This window comes from Aulonocara stuartgranti (genome assembly GCF_965226115.1).
Source record: "Aulonocara stuartgranti genome assembly, chromosome: 3".
Classification (NCBI taxonomy): Eukaryota; Metazoa; Chordata; class Actinopteri; order Cichliformes; family Cichlidae; genus Aulonocara; species Aulonocara stuartgranti.
The window spans coordinates 14,639,817-14,656,407 of record NC_138941.1 but is presented as its reverse complement, the minus strand read 5'-3'; the positions used below and the strand labels follow the sequence as shown (position 1 = coordinate 14,656,407).

At 42.3% G+C, this 16,591-nt stretch overlaps 3 protein-coding genes across 3 annotated transcripts in view; all 3 read right to left on the bottom strand.

Annotated features, from left to right (window-relative positions):
- The window catches only part of LOC309702569 (uncharacterized protein), a 1,256,944-nt gene that overhangs the window by 898,296 nt on the left and 342,057 nt on the right, over positions 1–16,591 (bottom strand).
- The window catches only part of LOC309702576 (NLR family CARD domain-containing protein 3-like), a 120,744-nt gene that overhangs the window by 23,499 nt on the left and 80,654 nt on the right, over positions 1–16,591 (bottom strand). The window lies entirely within an intron of this gene.
- Positions 682–14,114, bottom strand: LOC309702620 (uncharacterized protein). Its single transcript, XM_082527255.1, has 5 exons — positions 13,968–14,114; positions 3,613–3,744; positions 3,436–3,528; positions 2,570–2,671; positions 682–1,129 (listed from the first exon to the last, which is right to left on the bottom strand). The coding sequence occupies exons 2-5, from the start codon at positions 3,699–3,701 to the stop codon at positions 1,009–1,011; spliced, it is 405 nt and encodes a 134-aa protein (XP_082383381.1). The 5' UTR covers positions 3,702–3,744; positions 13,968–14,114; the 3' UTR covers positions 682–1,008.

Sequence of the window (16,591 nt, the reverse complement as noted above, 5' to 3'; positions counted from 1 at the left end):
ACAGAGCCTGGCCACTTTTGGCTTCCACATTTGTGATAATGTTGGCAGCATCACATATGATCTTCACAGTGCAGAGAACACAAATTAGCATCCATTACTATAATGAAATAATTTGTTAGTTTGAAATGCTACAGGGAACTATGTACCTGCACATTAATGCTGTGGAAAGACTTCCTGTTCACATAGTCTCCTTCATTTACTGAAGGAGCAATGATTGGAATGTGAGTGCCATCTATACAGCCAATCACGCCTGGGAACCCTGAAAATAAATGTAAAATTTAAGTAGTAGTTCAAGTATCACCACATCATGAATTAAGTTTTGTTCATCCTGATACCTGCAATTTTGTGGAATCCCTCTTTGATGAATCTTGTGGGTCTATGACCGGGGAACACCACAAACGAGTGCAGGAGACGTTTCACTGCAACTGTAACATTCCTGACTGCCCGACAGACGGTAGCCTTGGAAACGTGCTCAGCGTCACAAATATTATACAGAAAGCTCCCGTTTGCAAAAAACCGAAGTGCAATACAAATAATATGTACAGAACTGAGAGAATGTCCGCGATGTGTCACATGAGCAATATTAGGCCTGAGAATGTTATTCAAATGAATTATAGATTGTGCTGAAAAACGGTAACGTTCACACAGGAAATCATCAGGAAATGATAAAATGTCCACACGCGCTCTAATCACTCTCTCCCGGCGGAGAGCTCTGCAGAGAATTTGGGCTTCAACATCTACTGGCTCTTCAAGGAAGGGGCACGCCATGTCTGACACTTCCTACAGTCAGGTTTCCGACACAGAGGCGGAGAACGTCAGGGTTAGTTGAAGTAAACCTGCTAGGGGGCAGGTTAGCTTCACGGAGTGTGTCGTCATAGTAACTCACTCAGGATTAATCTAAACTCGCTTTGTGAAACCGAAAACCCAGAGTTTTCGTTAACTCAGGGTATACTTACTCAGAGTTTGCCCTAAACCGGCTTCCTGAAATAGGGCCCTGGTTACAGACGCTTACCTGTGACTCCCGTGTGTGGCTGTGTGAGTGGAGAGCAGGACAAGAGTGACTGAAGAGGAGTGAGTGTGGACTCCCTTCCCTCTTTTCCCTGGAGCCCTGGACCCCCTCCCCAACTCACTGTACATATATAGTGCACTGTGGTTCACCCCTTTGGTAAATAAACTGTCACCTTTTTGTTTGTCAGAACTCAGTCTGTGCTTGAGTTCCTCTGTTAGCCATGACATTTTGTTGGTTCTCTCTCTTCAGGTCCCTGTAAGTGTTTGATCTAAAACATTATATTTATTCTGCTTTGATTGTTTTGTGTGCTGAGGGACATTGTTGCATGATCCACTTTTTCTTATCACTCAAATATCCTGATACTTTCAGAAAGTTGGAGAGCTCTCCTGGCTTGCTTAGTCTTTGCTCTGTACTGCAGTACTTGCATTGGTTTCACTGGACAAGTCTGCATGTGAATCTACAACTGATCTGACATTGTGGCACAAACACAGTAAACAAACACTACGAGCACCTTGTTTCATGTGCAGTGGCTTTCTTCTCATTCTGTTACTGAACACTGTATGAAAAGCCTCTCACTGCCAGCATCCTTCCAGCCCTACGACAACAAGACCAACTCACATCTTCACAACACCAAGAATTTTCCCCCTTTTCTTTTGAGAAACTGAGAAGCCAATAGGATTGTAGCTCAAACTTGCCCACAGTCCTGCTTCATCACTGCTCACTCCTACCTGTGTTGGTGCTCAGTGGACAGTCATAGCCTGCTGCTAGCATGAATGCTAAATGTACTGCTGTGGATGATCAGCAGAAAAAGATGTTGTCAGTTTGACTGTTTGCTGTATTTAAAGTGTTTTTCTCAGTTCGTCTGTATTCAAAGTGCATTCGGGGCTTTAGCTGACAGCTCTTTGTGCTAACAAACTAAACTCTCTTAGTTTAAGCCAACAGACTTTACCAAACACAAAGCCTGCTGCTGCCTCCATGGGTTAGCTTGTGTGACTGGTGTTTGCACCAATGAAATCTAAATCACACTAATGTGTCCTCCAAGGTGTTTGGTGGGAGCACTGAGTGAAACATAAGAGCTCTGGTAAAATAACAAACAGGGCTGTGAGAGCAACTGAAGTGATAAAAATACTGTTTGAAGATAAAAAACACTTTGATGTTCTCTCGTCACCTAACAAAGTCCAAACCCTGTGAACTATTTTAGCTTTAATAATTGTGGATTCAGGTATCCTGAACCCATCTTTGGACATTTGTAATTAAATATTTTAAAACTCCATCAGAGACTCCTGATATGGCTGTTTGGAGAAGGAAAAGAGGGACAAAGTGGAGCGTCGAGCTGAGGCTTCATTCACTGCAAACCTGTTTTCTTATTTCTGGTGTTTGCATATTCACAGCTGAAATAAAGCTGCCTCTTTGACTTCATCCTGTTGTGTTTGGGTCCAATCCTGCCTGCCACACAGCGCTACAGGAAAAAGTCTAAGATTTTTATCTTTTTAATGAATCTTTGGTCATATTTATCCAGGAAAACACAAACATGTAAAGGAGTCATCACAGTTCTCTGACCTCGTTGGTCCAGGTTCACCACTGAAGTGTAGAGGGTAATCTTTGGACCAGTCACTCCTCACAGATGGACAGCTGGATCCTGCAGACTGTGACCTCTGACCTCTGCAGACACAAACATGTTTTATTCAATGATCAATTCTCTGATAAAGTGATTGAAGCAGCTGTGGTCACACAGACTGCAGATAATGCAGCTGTTTGCTGTCAGTAACAGTCCTCTTAGATTAGAGTTCAGCTTTTTACAGGAAAACAAATGTCCCTGAATGCAACAGTGAGAAACAGTCTGCCTGTGTGGCTGTGATAGCTGCCGTTAGGAGCGCTCATGTGTTTGCAGTTAGACGAGGAGATGTTACCATCATGGACTCGTTAACAAATCCTGCAGCATCACGTGGCACAAACACTTTGTGTTCCTGTCATCTGCAAGCAACAGGAAGTTCATTAATAAAGGCGGGATGGAGACGCGACTGTGATGGTTCTCCTTCATCCAGCTGTTACACACATCTGGGCTCACACGACGAGCCTTTGTCTAATACAGCAGCTGCTCTCTGAACACTTTTCTGAAGAGGAGCTGCACAAACCTTTGTTTGCTTTGTAGAGCAGCGTATCAAAGTCAAACTACCCACTGCTAGCAGCTGTTTCTATCATAGTTTAGGATCCAGATGTGTGAGGTCTAAATTTACACCTCTGATTAAAATACATAGTTAAAAACAGCCAATTGAGTCCAAATGTGTCTTGAAACCAGATAAACTGACAGTTACAGCTGAGCCTGTGTGTCCTTGGAGACACTGCTCTGCTAAAGAGATGCATTTTAGAAACCAGGAAACATCAAAATCATTTAAATCAGAGAGTTCTTGTTACTAACAGCTCACCTCTCTGCAGCAGAGTCTTTAAACTTAATGATGACATTTTTAGACGCATCACTCTGTAAGGACACAGAGCTGGGTGGAGGTCCAGGCTGGTTCCTGTGAATAATGATGGAGCAGTGATGTGAGTGCTGAGCTGTGACATGGAGAAGAGTCATGGACAGTTAGAGAGGGTCATCTCACCTCTGAGCTTTGGTCTGGCTCTCATGTTCCCCACACAGAGTGCTTTTAGAGGGAGGGACTCCCTCCTCTCTGTCCTCACACTGATCCATGCTGCTCAATTCACATCAGCTCACACACACTTTCTACCTTCACCTGCAGAGGAAACACAAATCATTCATGTGCACATCAACTGAGAGCTGCAGAGGTCGTGTCTGATGTGTTGGACTTACATCCATCTGAGACGCAGCTTTCATCAGTTCACTACAAAAAGTGTCACAGAGCCGAGTTCAGCCTCCAAATCCTCCATTACTGTAGTCCTACAAAGCAGCAGGTCAAACATGGCTGCAGAGAGCAGCTTTATGTCAGTAACCATGTCCAGGACCGAGCTGACTGCTTACAGAGCTCATACTCTAACTGCTAGCTGCTCTGCTAGCTAAGCTAACTCAGTAACAGTGACTCTGACAGCAGTTACTGTGGAACAGCGGCCGAGCTCAGGACACATTCAGTGTGTTTAGTCTGAGTCCTGGACTCTGATCCAATGGATTCAATCCAGCTCAGAGTTTCATGTGTTCATCAGAATAAAATACATGTACTAATATAACAGAAGTAATGCTCTGAATGCAGGACTGTAATGGAGGATAAATAAGGTTTTTACAGCCTGAAAGAAACATTCAGTTCATATATTTGTAGACAGTGAAGCAGTTTTTAATACTGCAGCTGTTTCCTTCACCCGTGTGTGTGTGAGCCACACCTTCATGTGCTGCTTTAGAAATATGTGGTCTGACTGCTCAGACTGAGTCTAGGAGGAAAGTTCACACGCTGGAGAAAGTTTTGTTCCTAACTTTGTCAGAGTTCGGCTCCAAAGACGAAGAAGACGGAGCTCACAGTCTGTAGATGGTCCTCAGTGTGTGTGTGAAGCCAAGAAAGCACACAGGAGTGTGTTTATGTCAGCAAATCAGTGTGTGTGAAGAGTCTGAGGGAGTGTGTGAATGAGACTCAACACTGAAACCAACAGTCCAAGAAAAGCATCTGGATTTCTTTAAGTTTAACTTAAAGAAATCCAGACGCTTTTCTTTTTGTCTCCATAATGTCTCCATAATGCTGCAATGTTATCTGCCCCAGAAACACTGTGCAGAAGCTCTGATGGTGACACAGAAAAGTCAAAGTGGAGATACTTCTGTCCACCTTTGATTAGACTCATTATAAAAAGGAAAACAAAGTTTGAACACAGTCATGTTTCCAGTTCACTGACTTACATTTATTCCATGGACACTCACTCTAACCTGAACCACAGTTACAACCCAACATTGTTGAGGCCTCATCTCCTCCTTTCCTGACTGTAGAGGTTAAATATGCAACAACCAACAAATAAAAGAATTTGGTTCATTTCAAAGAAATTCACACGGTGACCAAGTAAAGTAACCGTAGTAAAGGAGACAACATCCCGTTGATGGTGGGATTATTTGAAAGATTTGCTTTAGTCACGTCACCAAATGCAGTTGAACCACCCGTGGATCCATGTTTGACCATTCTACCACTCTGAGCTCTGCTTTTTAATCATTTTATTATTATCATCATTCATTTATTCATTCTTTGGAGGGGGGCTATTTCCTAATGCCGCCCTAATAAGCTGATGTTCAAGGGGAAATATAACAGAAACTCTTTCAGTGTTATTCATTAATAAATTAACAGATAAACTGTGAAGAAGAAAAAACTGAGATTTAAAGGAGAGAGTGAGAAACTTGATCATCCATCCTCATAATACATGTTTATCAGTATCTGCTGTGACCATACTGCAGTAATAACTACAAGTCTACAACCCAAACATCAGATGTTAATCGAAATTTTTTGCTCTCTCTCCTCCTTAGATGTGTTTTTAATGTTACTTATAATTCAGAATTGGTGACTGGAACACGTATGACACATACGAACATCAGGAAATAAAAACTCGATAAATATAACCTCAGTAAATGAAGTCAGTGTACAGCGGGGGTTGTTACAGCTGTGTACCGGGGGCTGCGCTTTGTCGGTAATAACAGCTCGATTGCTTGCAAGGCGAGCTGGTCTGTCCCACGCTTTGCCGTGAGACTGGGCTGGGCAGACATCTCCAAAGTCATCGAAGTACTTTTGCAAAGAAGCTGTATCTTGACAACCCGACCAGACATCTGAAGATTAAACCGCTACATTTTCGGCTAAAAAAATATTAAAACGGTATTTGGTGAGACACAAACAGGGTTTTTCAAAGTTCAGTTCTGTTAGCTTCCACATGGCAGTTGTTGGTGTGCAGTAACGCCTTCTAAAAACAATGGCCACCAGGCCAAAGCAATGGTTCTGACTCGATCAGCCCCACCCCCTGAGTTTGATGGGTGAGGTTGACAGATAAAATAAATTTATGGTGAGACCTGAAGGAGTCAACAGTGCCAAAATGAATTAATTAAATACACCATTAAATAATTATTTAAATGTGGCAATAATTAATTAAAACATGAAATAATCCCATTTTAATTAATTATTTCTAATTTATTAGAAGACATAGCATAAATTTTCACTGCTATGCTTATGACACCCAGCTCTATCTGTCCATGAAGCCAGATAACACACACCAATTAGTTAAACTGCAGGAATGTCTTAAAGACATAAAGACCTGGATGGCCGCTAACTTTCTGCTTCTTAATTCAGATAAAACTGAGGTTATTGTACTCGGCCCTGAAAATCTTAGAAATATGGTATCTAAGCAGATTCTTACCCTGGATGGCATTACCTTGGCCTCCAGTAACGCTGTGAGGAACCTTGGAGTCATTTTTGACCAGGACATGTCCTTCAATGCACATATTAAACAAATATGTAAGACTGCTTTCTTCCATTTGCGCAACTTCTCTAAAATTAGAAATATCCTGTCTCAGAGTGACGCTGAAAAACTAGTTCATGCATTTATTACTTCCAGGCTGGACGACTGTAATTCATTATTATCAGGATGTCCAAAAAACTCCCTGAAAAGCCTTCAGCTGATCCAAAATGCTGCAGCAAGAGTCCTGACAGGGACTAGAAAGAGAGAGCAGATTTCTCCTGTTTTGGCTTCCCTTCATTGGCTTCCTGTTAAATCCAGAATTCAAAATCCTGCTCCTCACATACAAGGTCTTAAATAATCAGGCCCCATCTTATCTTGATGACCTTGTAGTACCATATCACCCTATTAGAGCACTTCGCTCTCCCTCTGCAGGCCTACTTGTTGTTCCTAGAGTATTCAAAAGTAGAATGGGAGGGAGAGCCTTCAGTTTTCAGGCCCCTCTTCTGTGGAACCAGCTTCCAGTTTGGATTCAGGAGACAGACACTATCTCTACTTTTAAGATTAGGCTTCAAACTTTCCTTTTTGCTAAAGCATATAGTTAGGGCTGGACCAGGTGACCCTGAATCCTCCCTTAGTTATGCTGCAATAGACGCAGGCTGCCGGGGGATTCCCATGATGCATTGAGTTTTTCCTTTTCAGTCACCTTTCTTACTCACTATGTATTAATAGACCTCTCTGCATTGAATCATATCTGTTATTAATCTCTGTCTCTCTTCCACAGCATGTCTTTATCCTGTCTTCCTTTTCTCACCCCAACTGGTCGCAGCAGATGGCCCCGCGCCTCCCTGAGCCTGGTTTTTTCTTCCCACTGTTGCCAAAGTGCTTGCTCATAGGGGGTCATATGATTGTTGGGTTTTTCACAAATGCTCTAAAACTGTAGAAGAAGGTTGCGTGTGATGAAAAAATATTTTACTATGACTTCACCAGTCTCTATCCCACAGTGCAATCTAAAAAAGATTATCCTGTAGGACACCCTCAAATCATTTACAGAAACTTTGACAGCCTAGAAAATTATTTCGGCTTTGTTAAATGCTCAGAACTGCCGCCAAGAGGTCTTTTTCACCCCGTCCTTCCCTACAGGTGCCACGGCAAACTGATGTTTCCGCTCTGCAGCTTGTGCGCTGAAGACCAGAAGCAGCACACAGCATGTGGGCACAGTGACAGTGAGCGGGTGTTGAATGGCACATGGGTCTCATTTGAGCTTGAAAAAGCTGTTAAGAAAGGATACAGGATTGTTTCTATTGATGAGGTTTGGCACTTCCCCAACAAGACTGACACATTTTTTAAAGACTATGTGAAAGCCTTTCTAAAACTTAAACAGGAGGCCTCGGCGTATCCAGAACATGTGAAAACACCTGACGAGCAGCAGAAGTACATAGATGAGTATTATGAGAAGGAGGAAATAATGCTAGATCCGTCCGTAAATTATGCTGTTCGAAACTGTAACAAGCTGTTGCTAAACTCGTTATGGGGTGGTTTCAGTATGAGGTCGAATATGGCGTCATCTGAGTTCATCACAGACCCTTCCAGGTTTAGCCAGCTAATGTTTAGCGACCAGGATGACGTGTGGCAGTTTTGTTTCATCTCTGACGACGTTGCCATGGTGCAATGGCGCCACTCTGATGGTAGAGCATCCCGCATGAAAGATGTTAATGTCTTTGTGGGGGCCATGACCGCTGCACATGCCAGACTCATGCTGTATGATTTGTTAGACAACTTGCAGCAGCGCGTGCTGTATTGTGATACAGACAGCATCATTTTCACGGCACGCCCTGGCGACTGGGTGCCTCCTCTAGGCCCATTTCTGGGGGAGCTCACCAGCGAATTAGATTCTGGAGAGGGAGGTGTGGAGGATCACATAGTAGAATTTGTTTCCGGTGGGCCAAAATGCTACACATATCACACATCGCTGGGCAAGACCCAGGTCAAATGTAACGGCGTAACACTGAACGCACTAAACTCAAAAGTTGTCACCCACGAATCCTTGAAAGGTTTAGTCCACAAGTTTGTAGCCAATCAGACATCAGACGCACACCTAGTCGCCATCTCTGATAATATCAGACGTGATAAAAAGAAGCTTCATTTGAAGAATGAAACCATTGTGAAGAAACTTAAGGTTGTCTACAATAAGCGCCGTGTGCTCCCAGACTATACATCCCTACCTTATGGATTTTAAATTAGATCAGGGGTTTGACGCCAGGTTACAGCACCCGTTCAGCATGGTGGCCAGCGGTTCCAGTAACTGTGGCAAGACGTTTTTTGTTAAAAGCGTCATTGAAAATTCTTCCAGAATTATATCACACAGCACTGATAACATTGTGTATATATACTCATGCTGGCAGCCACTATATGACCAGCTTCTTAAGATAAGAGACATAAACTTATATATGTATACCCGAATCTCTTGCTGATGACACCCTTCTTCCTGCAGACAAGAACAATTTGTTAACCCTTTAAGACCGACCATAGAACCAAGTCCGCCAGAGCTTATATTATATTTTTTCATGTTTTAGTGACATTTTTGGGAGCATTTCAAGTTGATATGCATCAATTCAACCATTATAGCCCAAGTTTTATTAATATGTATGCATTAAGTGCATAGTAATTACATAAATTGCAAAAAAGTGCAATAAACTACCAAAAAACTGAAAATCTTTTTTGTTTTTTTAACATATATTTCTAGTTAGAGAAATTTAAGAGGCTTATCCCTCAAAACTGTAAATACAAAAAAGTTGCACAAAATAGTTTCCCACCACAGGAAATTTATTTTGAGTGTCTTCATATTTTTATTTTTGAAATGCACCAACTAATATTGTTTAAAAATCCAAGAGATAAATATCAAGTCATGCTTTTAGGTAGGCAAATCTTTCCTGGTAATACTAAATATATTATAGAAGCGTTTAATGATGCCACATCCACAACACACGGGTATGTTTTAATAGACTATAAAGCTAAGACCCCGGACTATTTAAGACCCCGAAGAAATTTACTGTCAGACCGTCCGGTTGTTTATATCCCAAAACAAAAAAGAGTGAAGAGGTGAAAGGATGCCATCACGCATGCGGAGGAATCTGTCTCTGTTAGAGTTGATATACAAGTCTCCCCCGGCTCTACGCAGAGTTATTATTAGCAATGCAAACTTCATCAATGCATTGTGTGAGATAGCCTTTAACGTATTGCAAGGTAACATTCCACTGACAAATCAGAAGTACAAACAGCTAAAAAAGAAAAAATCTCTAATCAGACTGATTGCTGAAGAAAAGATCAAAACTTTGAAAAAGAGAAAGACAATCAACCAATCTGGCGGGTTTTTACTACCCTTATTAGGGGCTGCAATCCCTTTCATAACCAGTCTGATAGCAAACAGGTGAAAATGGAACATGTGCAAAAGATGTTTTTGGTGCCCCAACATCAGTTGGACTTATTGAAGCAACCGCAGCAGTACACAGGCAACATCAGACAACAGGCTCAGAAAGACTTGGACAAGGAGATGCTTCAAGTGTTACAAGAATCAGACATAGATGTGTATGAGAAAGCTAAAAAAATATGGTGATATTCTCCAAAGATACCTCACACTTGTGAGACAAGGTGCCCGTGAAAAGAATATATTGTCTTCATCCCTACCGGAACAATTTAACATGGATGTGTAAACCCAGCCTGCGGACACCCAACCTGTTTATGGTGATGCTGAAGGGTTTTATTGCAGAGAAAGTTTTGACACACATACCTAAAAGGAGAAGGAGGAATGCAGAACTCATTCTCTCGTTGGCCAGACTTGATTTCTTACAATGACAAAGGTGAAATTGTTGTTGATAAACACACCATCCCGGGTTCACACATTTACGACCTGATTAAAGCCGTCACAACCACACACACACACCGTCAGACCTATTGGCTGGACAGAGTTCTTCAAGGCTGTTTCAGATTTTAACATACCGTTATCAGCCATATCCAACACCGGCATACGTAAGACCATTGCCATGTATAAAACTGATCACACACTGACTGAAGACCCTGAAGCATTTGAGTATAACTTTCATTCAAATTAAACTTTATACACAATTACAAAATGGAAAAATTACCAAATATTAAAACACTACAACCACTGAAGAAACAAATAAAACCGATCACAATCAACATCAAAATATGATAATAGAAACATAGAAGAGACATATCATTCAATTCATATACGTTCATGTGATCTCTACGTTCAAAAACCCAATAACCTTGAATCCTTCATTTATATTACATTTAAATTCCAGCTGGCAGCTGTTGGAGTCAAATTGTTAAATGTTGTCATTGTGTTACTTAAATGTGTAAGTCTTAGTTCAAGCAGCAGGATCAAAGACATTCCTTTGTTTCTGACCACCTCTCCAACCAGTCTGTTGGTGGGGGAGGCTGTAGTGTTTTATTACAGGAACATCCTATCTGAAGGTTCTGTTTTCTTGGTTAATAAGCTTCCTACTTTTATGACCCTTTTGGTGAGCAGGAGGTCACACAAACGCACCCCCAAACACACACACACACACACACACACACACACATTCAAGCACACACACACACACACACACATTCAAGCACATGCATATACACACACATATACATAAGGAGGTCTGGTTTTCCCGCCAGTTTCAAGGAGGGTTAAGGATGGTTTCTCCACTGAAAGGAGGTTTTTCCTCTGCCGCTGAGGGCGTTGAGTGTTTGGTTTCTCCACCAATATGTAAGGAGGATAGAGCTCTCATTGGTGCCTATTTTGTGTGTGAAAGTGTGTGTGAGTGAGTGCAGGCCAGACGTGGTCTGTGCGAGTGTGACTGATTGTTGTCTTGTAATGGGGAATAAACTGGGTAAGCCTACCTTGAAAGGGGATGAAATACATTGCAAAGTATTCACTGGGCAGCACGTAGTATGTAGATCGTTGAAGGAAGAAAGTAATGAATTTGTGCACAAAGCAGATGAAACAGTGTGTGTGACTGTGTCTGACGTCACTGTGTGTGTGAGCCACAGAGAGGTGTGAAAGACAAACATCCAAACTCAGCCTGCAGTTCTGCTCTGTGATTCTACATTTGACTATCCATTGAGTTTGGTGTGTACTTCTGCTTTGTTCAGATGCATTTAGATACATCACCTCCACTCTCCTGTCTTTCCTTCTCTACCATTGCCTCCTAACTAGGGATGGGTACCGGTATCCGGAGCCATAATGGCACCGGTTCTGACATAAACGTAAGTAACCAGACTGAAAAGCAGTGCACATTTCGGTGCTTTTTTCGGTGCTTTTTTCCCTGAGATGTCATACACTTTGGATTCTAGCCCATCATTTTACCTTTCCAAGGATAGTAGGCGGGCCCAGGTACGTATGTTCTTTTAGAGCAAAGCTACAGATTAAAAATGCCCAAGGCGAAGTGGTCAAAGTCTGGCTGTACTTCACAGCAAAAGATGCAAACTCAGCAGCCTGCAACAAGTGCTTTAAGGTGATACTGTCAAAGGAGGTAACTGATGAAACAGGGAGGCTGTAGCTCAGGGGGTAGAGCTGGTCACCAACTGATCAGAAGGTTGATGGTTCAATCACAGGCTCCTCCAGTCTGTGTGTCACATATCTTTGGGCAAACTAACCCCAACTTGTTCTCCGATGCATCCATCGGAGTGTGAATGTACTTAGAAAGCACTGAGTGTAGATAAAGTGCTTGTGAGAATGGGTGTGATTGGGTGAATGTGACATGTTTTATAGAACGCTTTGAGTACTCCGGGACAGTAGAAAAGCGCTATATAAGAATCAGTCCATTTACCATGAAACACCCGGCGACACATAGCGTTTTTTTAAAAGCCGAGAAATGCACCGTATCTGATAGCTTGCTGCGAGACCTCACACCGAGCACATCTACTGCGGGTGTGGTGCCTGTTATCGGACCCGGAGTTAGCAACATCCCCCAAGACCCCGAAGAGGAGAGTCCTGGCCCCTAGCCCTGCCAGTGTAGCAGAAATGATGACGGATGATGATGGCAGCAGCAGCCGTTCTTCTCTGGGTGAGTAGCTTAATGTTGTTCGTGTGTAATTTACGCTGAGTAGGCTAACCATGTTATTACATTAATGCACGTAAGGTGAACTAGCAAACACTGTCGTAGTTACATGTGTCTGTCTTCTTGTTTGATAGAGTGATACCATATATGCCCTATAGCTGCAGAAAAGGCTAACATTTTTGTCTTTTTACCAAAAAAACAACTAAACATGAGAGGTTTTAGGACAAAGTTTGTGTTCTCCATTCTTTAAGCACTGATTCGAGCACCGATTAAGCACAGGCACCGTTTCAAAAGTACCGGTTGGGCACCGGTATCGGATAAAACCTAAACGATACCCATCCCTACTCCTAACATGCCTCCTTCCTCCTCTTCCTTTTCTTTCAGCCATCAATAGCATGACAGTCTTATTCATTATGACCCACGCATTTTATTTGGTAAAGCTTTAGTTCAGAAGGCCCTTACTAATGCAACACTCCCCATTTACCCAGGCTGGCACTTGGAGTACACTGGCTTGTGGCCCCTTGTGCCAGCATTAGTGCTTTCCTCCTTTCTGCTGCTCACAATTCACCGATCACACTTTGACTATTACCATTAAAACAAGAGTCAGATAATTTAGCAACAGAGCTACGATCCTTTAAATGTTAAAGTTTCCTGATTCACGTGTGGATGTTGCATAAGAAAAGCATGATGTATAAAGTATAAGTGTTTCTGACCAGTTGTTCATGTTCCTTCATTTTCCCCTGAAATCTATCAAATACTGTCCAACAGACTGATGGCACAGCAGTGCAGAGGCTGCAGAGGCTGCAGAACCTGCGTCTGCATCGGAGAGCAACATGGGGTTAGTATCTTACCCAAGGACATCATGCAGACTGGCATTAAACCACCAACCTTCTGGTTAGCAGGTGACCTGCTCGACCACCTGAGTTCCAGCCACCTTATCAAAGTGACCAATCACATTAGAATCCTGTCCTGCTTTGGGCTCCGCCTCCAAACCATCCAAAGCGGGTTTATTTGCACCATGTATGCAGGTAAACTCAAACATCCATCCAGCTGCTTCAGAAGGAAAATGTCAGCTTGTGGTTTCAGTCACAGGAAACTCACAGGTTAGAGTCCAGCCAGAGGGCTGCTGTTGTTTATCTGTAAAGTCTTTACATTTACAGAAATAAATAATTATGTGGACACATCTGGATCATCAGCAAACATGAAACCAGGTGACCACCAGGACCAAGCTGACTGCTGACACAGAGTTCATACTCTAACTGTTAGCTGCTCTGCTAGCTAAGTTAACTGATGTTAAAGGTCAGAGTAAAGAAATGACGTGATGCTGCTGGGAGTGACACCACAGACTAGCAGCATTTAGTTACTCAGCATATAATGCAGTTAATCTGAAATCTCTTTTTCTCTCTGAAACAAAGTGACAGCAGACTGAGTCAAAGACAGAAACCTTATTTAAACACCAAATATTCACCGGCTTCACTTCCTGATCCAGGATTCAAAGAGGACGTTGCACTTACTCAGCTTCTTCCCATGAACGTCTTCCCTCTGCAGCTCTGCTGTCTGGACCAGGTCTGTGTAGAAACAGAGACAATCTTCTGCTTCATCAGTACTCTGTGTCTGCAGGCTGAAGTCACATTAAACACTTCACACCAGCAAAGAGTCTGAAGCTCAAAGGTCAGCTGCTGCACCTTGTGTGATATTGTTTGATCAATAATTAACCTGCAGCAGGTTTCTGCTCCAACTCCAACACACTGAACAACCCTGAGAACAAATCAGAGGATGTGGGTGTGTCTGCAAGCTTCAATAGTATTAAACACCTCACACCAGCAATGAGTCTGAAGCTCGCAGGTCAAAGGTCAGCTGCCACACTGTATATAATATTTCAATATGTATACAACCTGACTGTGGGCGTGTGTGCAGCCATAAACAGTTTAAACATTAAACACTGAACCATAAAGGAAGCTTAAGCTGCAGCTCACAGGTCAAAGCTCAGCTGCTGCAGCCAGTTATGACTTTACATAAATCATCATGTTTTCCCTCTCAGCACTTGGGCTGTTTTGACTCAGCTACACTATGGCAAATGGCCAATGGTTCCACAGCTGTTCTTGTTCACAGCATCATCCAGTTAAATGCAATGATGATGTTCCAGCGTCATGTTGTTGCTCCTCCTCCACATGCTTACCTGCCACAGTTTAACTCCGCCTCTCAGACAGTCATGTCACCTGATCTGCATGTTTTGTTGTACGATGACATCATCTTGATGTTGACGAGGAGGGCGAGAAAAACTAGTTTTGTCCTGCAGATGGCGATCTTGCACCGTGTTCAGAGAGCCGACACTTTGATGGTGCTGGTCTACTCAACTTACTTTTAGCCTGGGTTGGACTCTATATGAGCAGCTTCCACTCTGGTTTCACTGTTAAATACACTTGTTTGATTTCACTTGTAAAAGTTGGAAAATAAAGCTTAAATTATTTGTTGGTACATTGTTTTGAGGGTCAAATATTTTGCTAATGAACTGTTAAGGTGAAGAAATGAATCAGGTTAAAATAGTGGTCCTTTAAACCACTGCAGATGTATAATGTAATTTAACATGTTGATAATGGTTGTAGTGGGCTTGTAATGTAAATGTGGTCTGATTAAATGTGACATTAATGGTGATGCTGCATAAACCTGATAAAACAGTTCTATTAGTGGGTCTGTGTGATCAGCATCAGTGGGTGAAGGTGAGGCCTTGACTAGTAGAACGTCATGTTGGTGTATGACAACACATGAGCCAACATCAGACTCCGAGCGCTACGATGCTCAAGATCAGAAGATCCAGTGTGACATCATCGTTACCTGGCAACAGCAGCCCTCAGCCCATCTGACTTTATTGGAGGATATTTACACCAGCAACACTGTTTAGTTTGATATGACGGATTAACAACATGCTGTGATATCCAGTTCATCTGTAATAGATACTGGATCTAATCAGTCAGCAGATATTTGATCAGCTTATTTATAACTATACTAGAAACAAACACAACTGTGTTGGTGATTCATGCAAACTTGCATATCAGCCTTTTAAGGTTTTGTAGTATTGAGAACAAAGAGGTTGTGTTAGGGCTGAAGAGCCCGACTTGTTCTCCTCTGCAGGTCATCAAATGCACCACAGAAGTTTGTATTTGCACAAGCCTGTATATGTTTGATGGCTTTATTATTCTCTGTTCAAAGACAGTAAATGTGGAAAATGTCTCATGTAGTATCAGTGTCATTTAAAAATGACTGCAAACATTTAGAGAACATGTGCTGCTGTTTGTCCTACATGTCCAACACTGAACTAACCCTGAAAACGTGATGGCAGGTGGCAGATTGGAGTTCACATGAAATATCGGCTGCATGAAGACTGGAAAATATAGATGATAAAAATATGCAGCCAAACATTTGCGGACATGGATAAACTATCTGATCCAAAAAGCAGGAAGTGACACAGCTAGAAAATGAAAGTGTGTAACAGCTGAAGTCAAATGTAATGCAGAGTTGAATCTGCACTTGGATCCATCTGTGAAAGGTCCACATGTAGGGATCACATGAGTCCTGATGTTTGTCAGTCCAGCTTGAAAACTCCATCTACTGTGGGCTACATATACTGGGCTGGTAGCTCCATAGTGCTGGAAAGAAACTATGTGCATATTTTAAAATCAGAGGCTCTTCTAACACAGGAGCCATGTTGAGTTTAGATTCCAGCCGACCACCGGCAGTCTGAAATGGAATGAAGCCCATTGACAGCCAGCAGGTCTAAACAGGAACGCATCCATGGATAATACACCACTTTATTTGAAGACATCTGTAGCACTGCCTCAGTTCTGGATGTTTCCACAGACTCCTCTGGCCTCTGTGCACCTAAAGAAAAGGTCAAAGGTCAGCAGCACATGTAGTTGGGATAAGTTTTCATTTACAAACAACAGTCGCACTGTGACAAAGTGGAGGAGCAGTTGCAATGCTCTCCATTTGTCCCATATGTGTTTACCTTTTCTTGCACATTGTACACATTATTCTGTTTCTATGTATTTGCTATGATTTGCTATTTGTCAAGTAACATTGCTTCACTCACTATCCCGGGTTTGTTTGTGTAAGCGTTCTGTTGCCGGCAAATCAAACA

What these genes read in the sequence shown, in the direction of transcription:
- LOC309702620 (XM_082527255.1), bottom strand. Translation starts at nt 3,701, where the DNA reads ATGGATCAGTGTGAGGACAGAGAGGAGGGAGTCCCTCCCTCTAAAAGC. An exon ending in AGCCAGACCAAAGCTCAGAG is followed by an intron (nt 3,529 to 3,612) that starts GTGAGATGACCC and finishes CATTATTCACAG; the next exon opens with GAACCAGCCTGGACCTCCAC. An exon ending in GGTGAACCTGGACCAACGAG is followed by an intron (nt 1,130 to 2,569) that starts GTCAGAGAACTG and finishes ATATATGTACAG; the next exon opens with TGAGTTGGGGAGGGGGTCCA.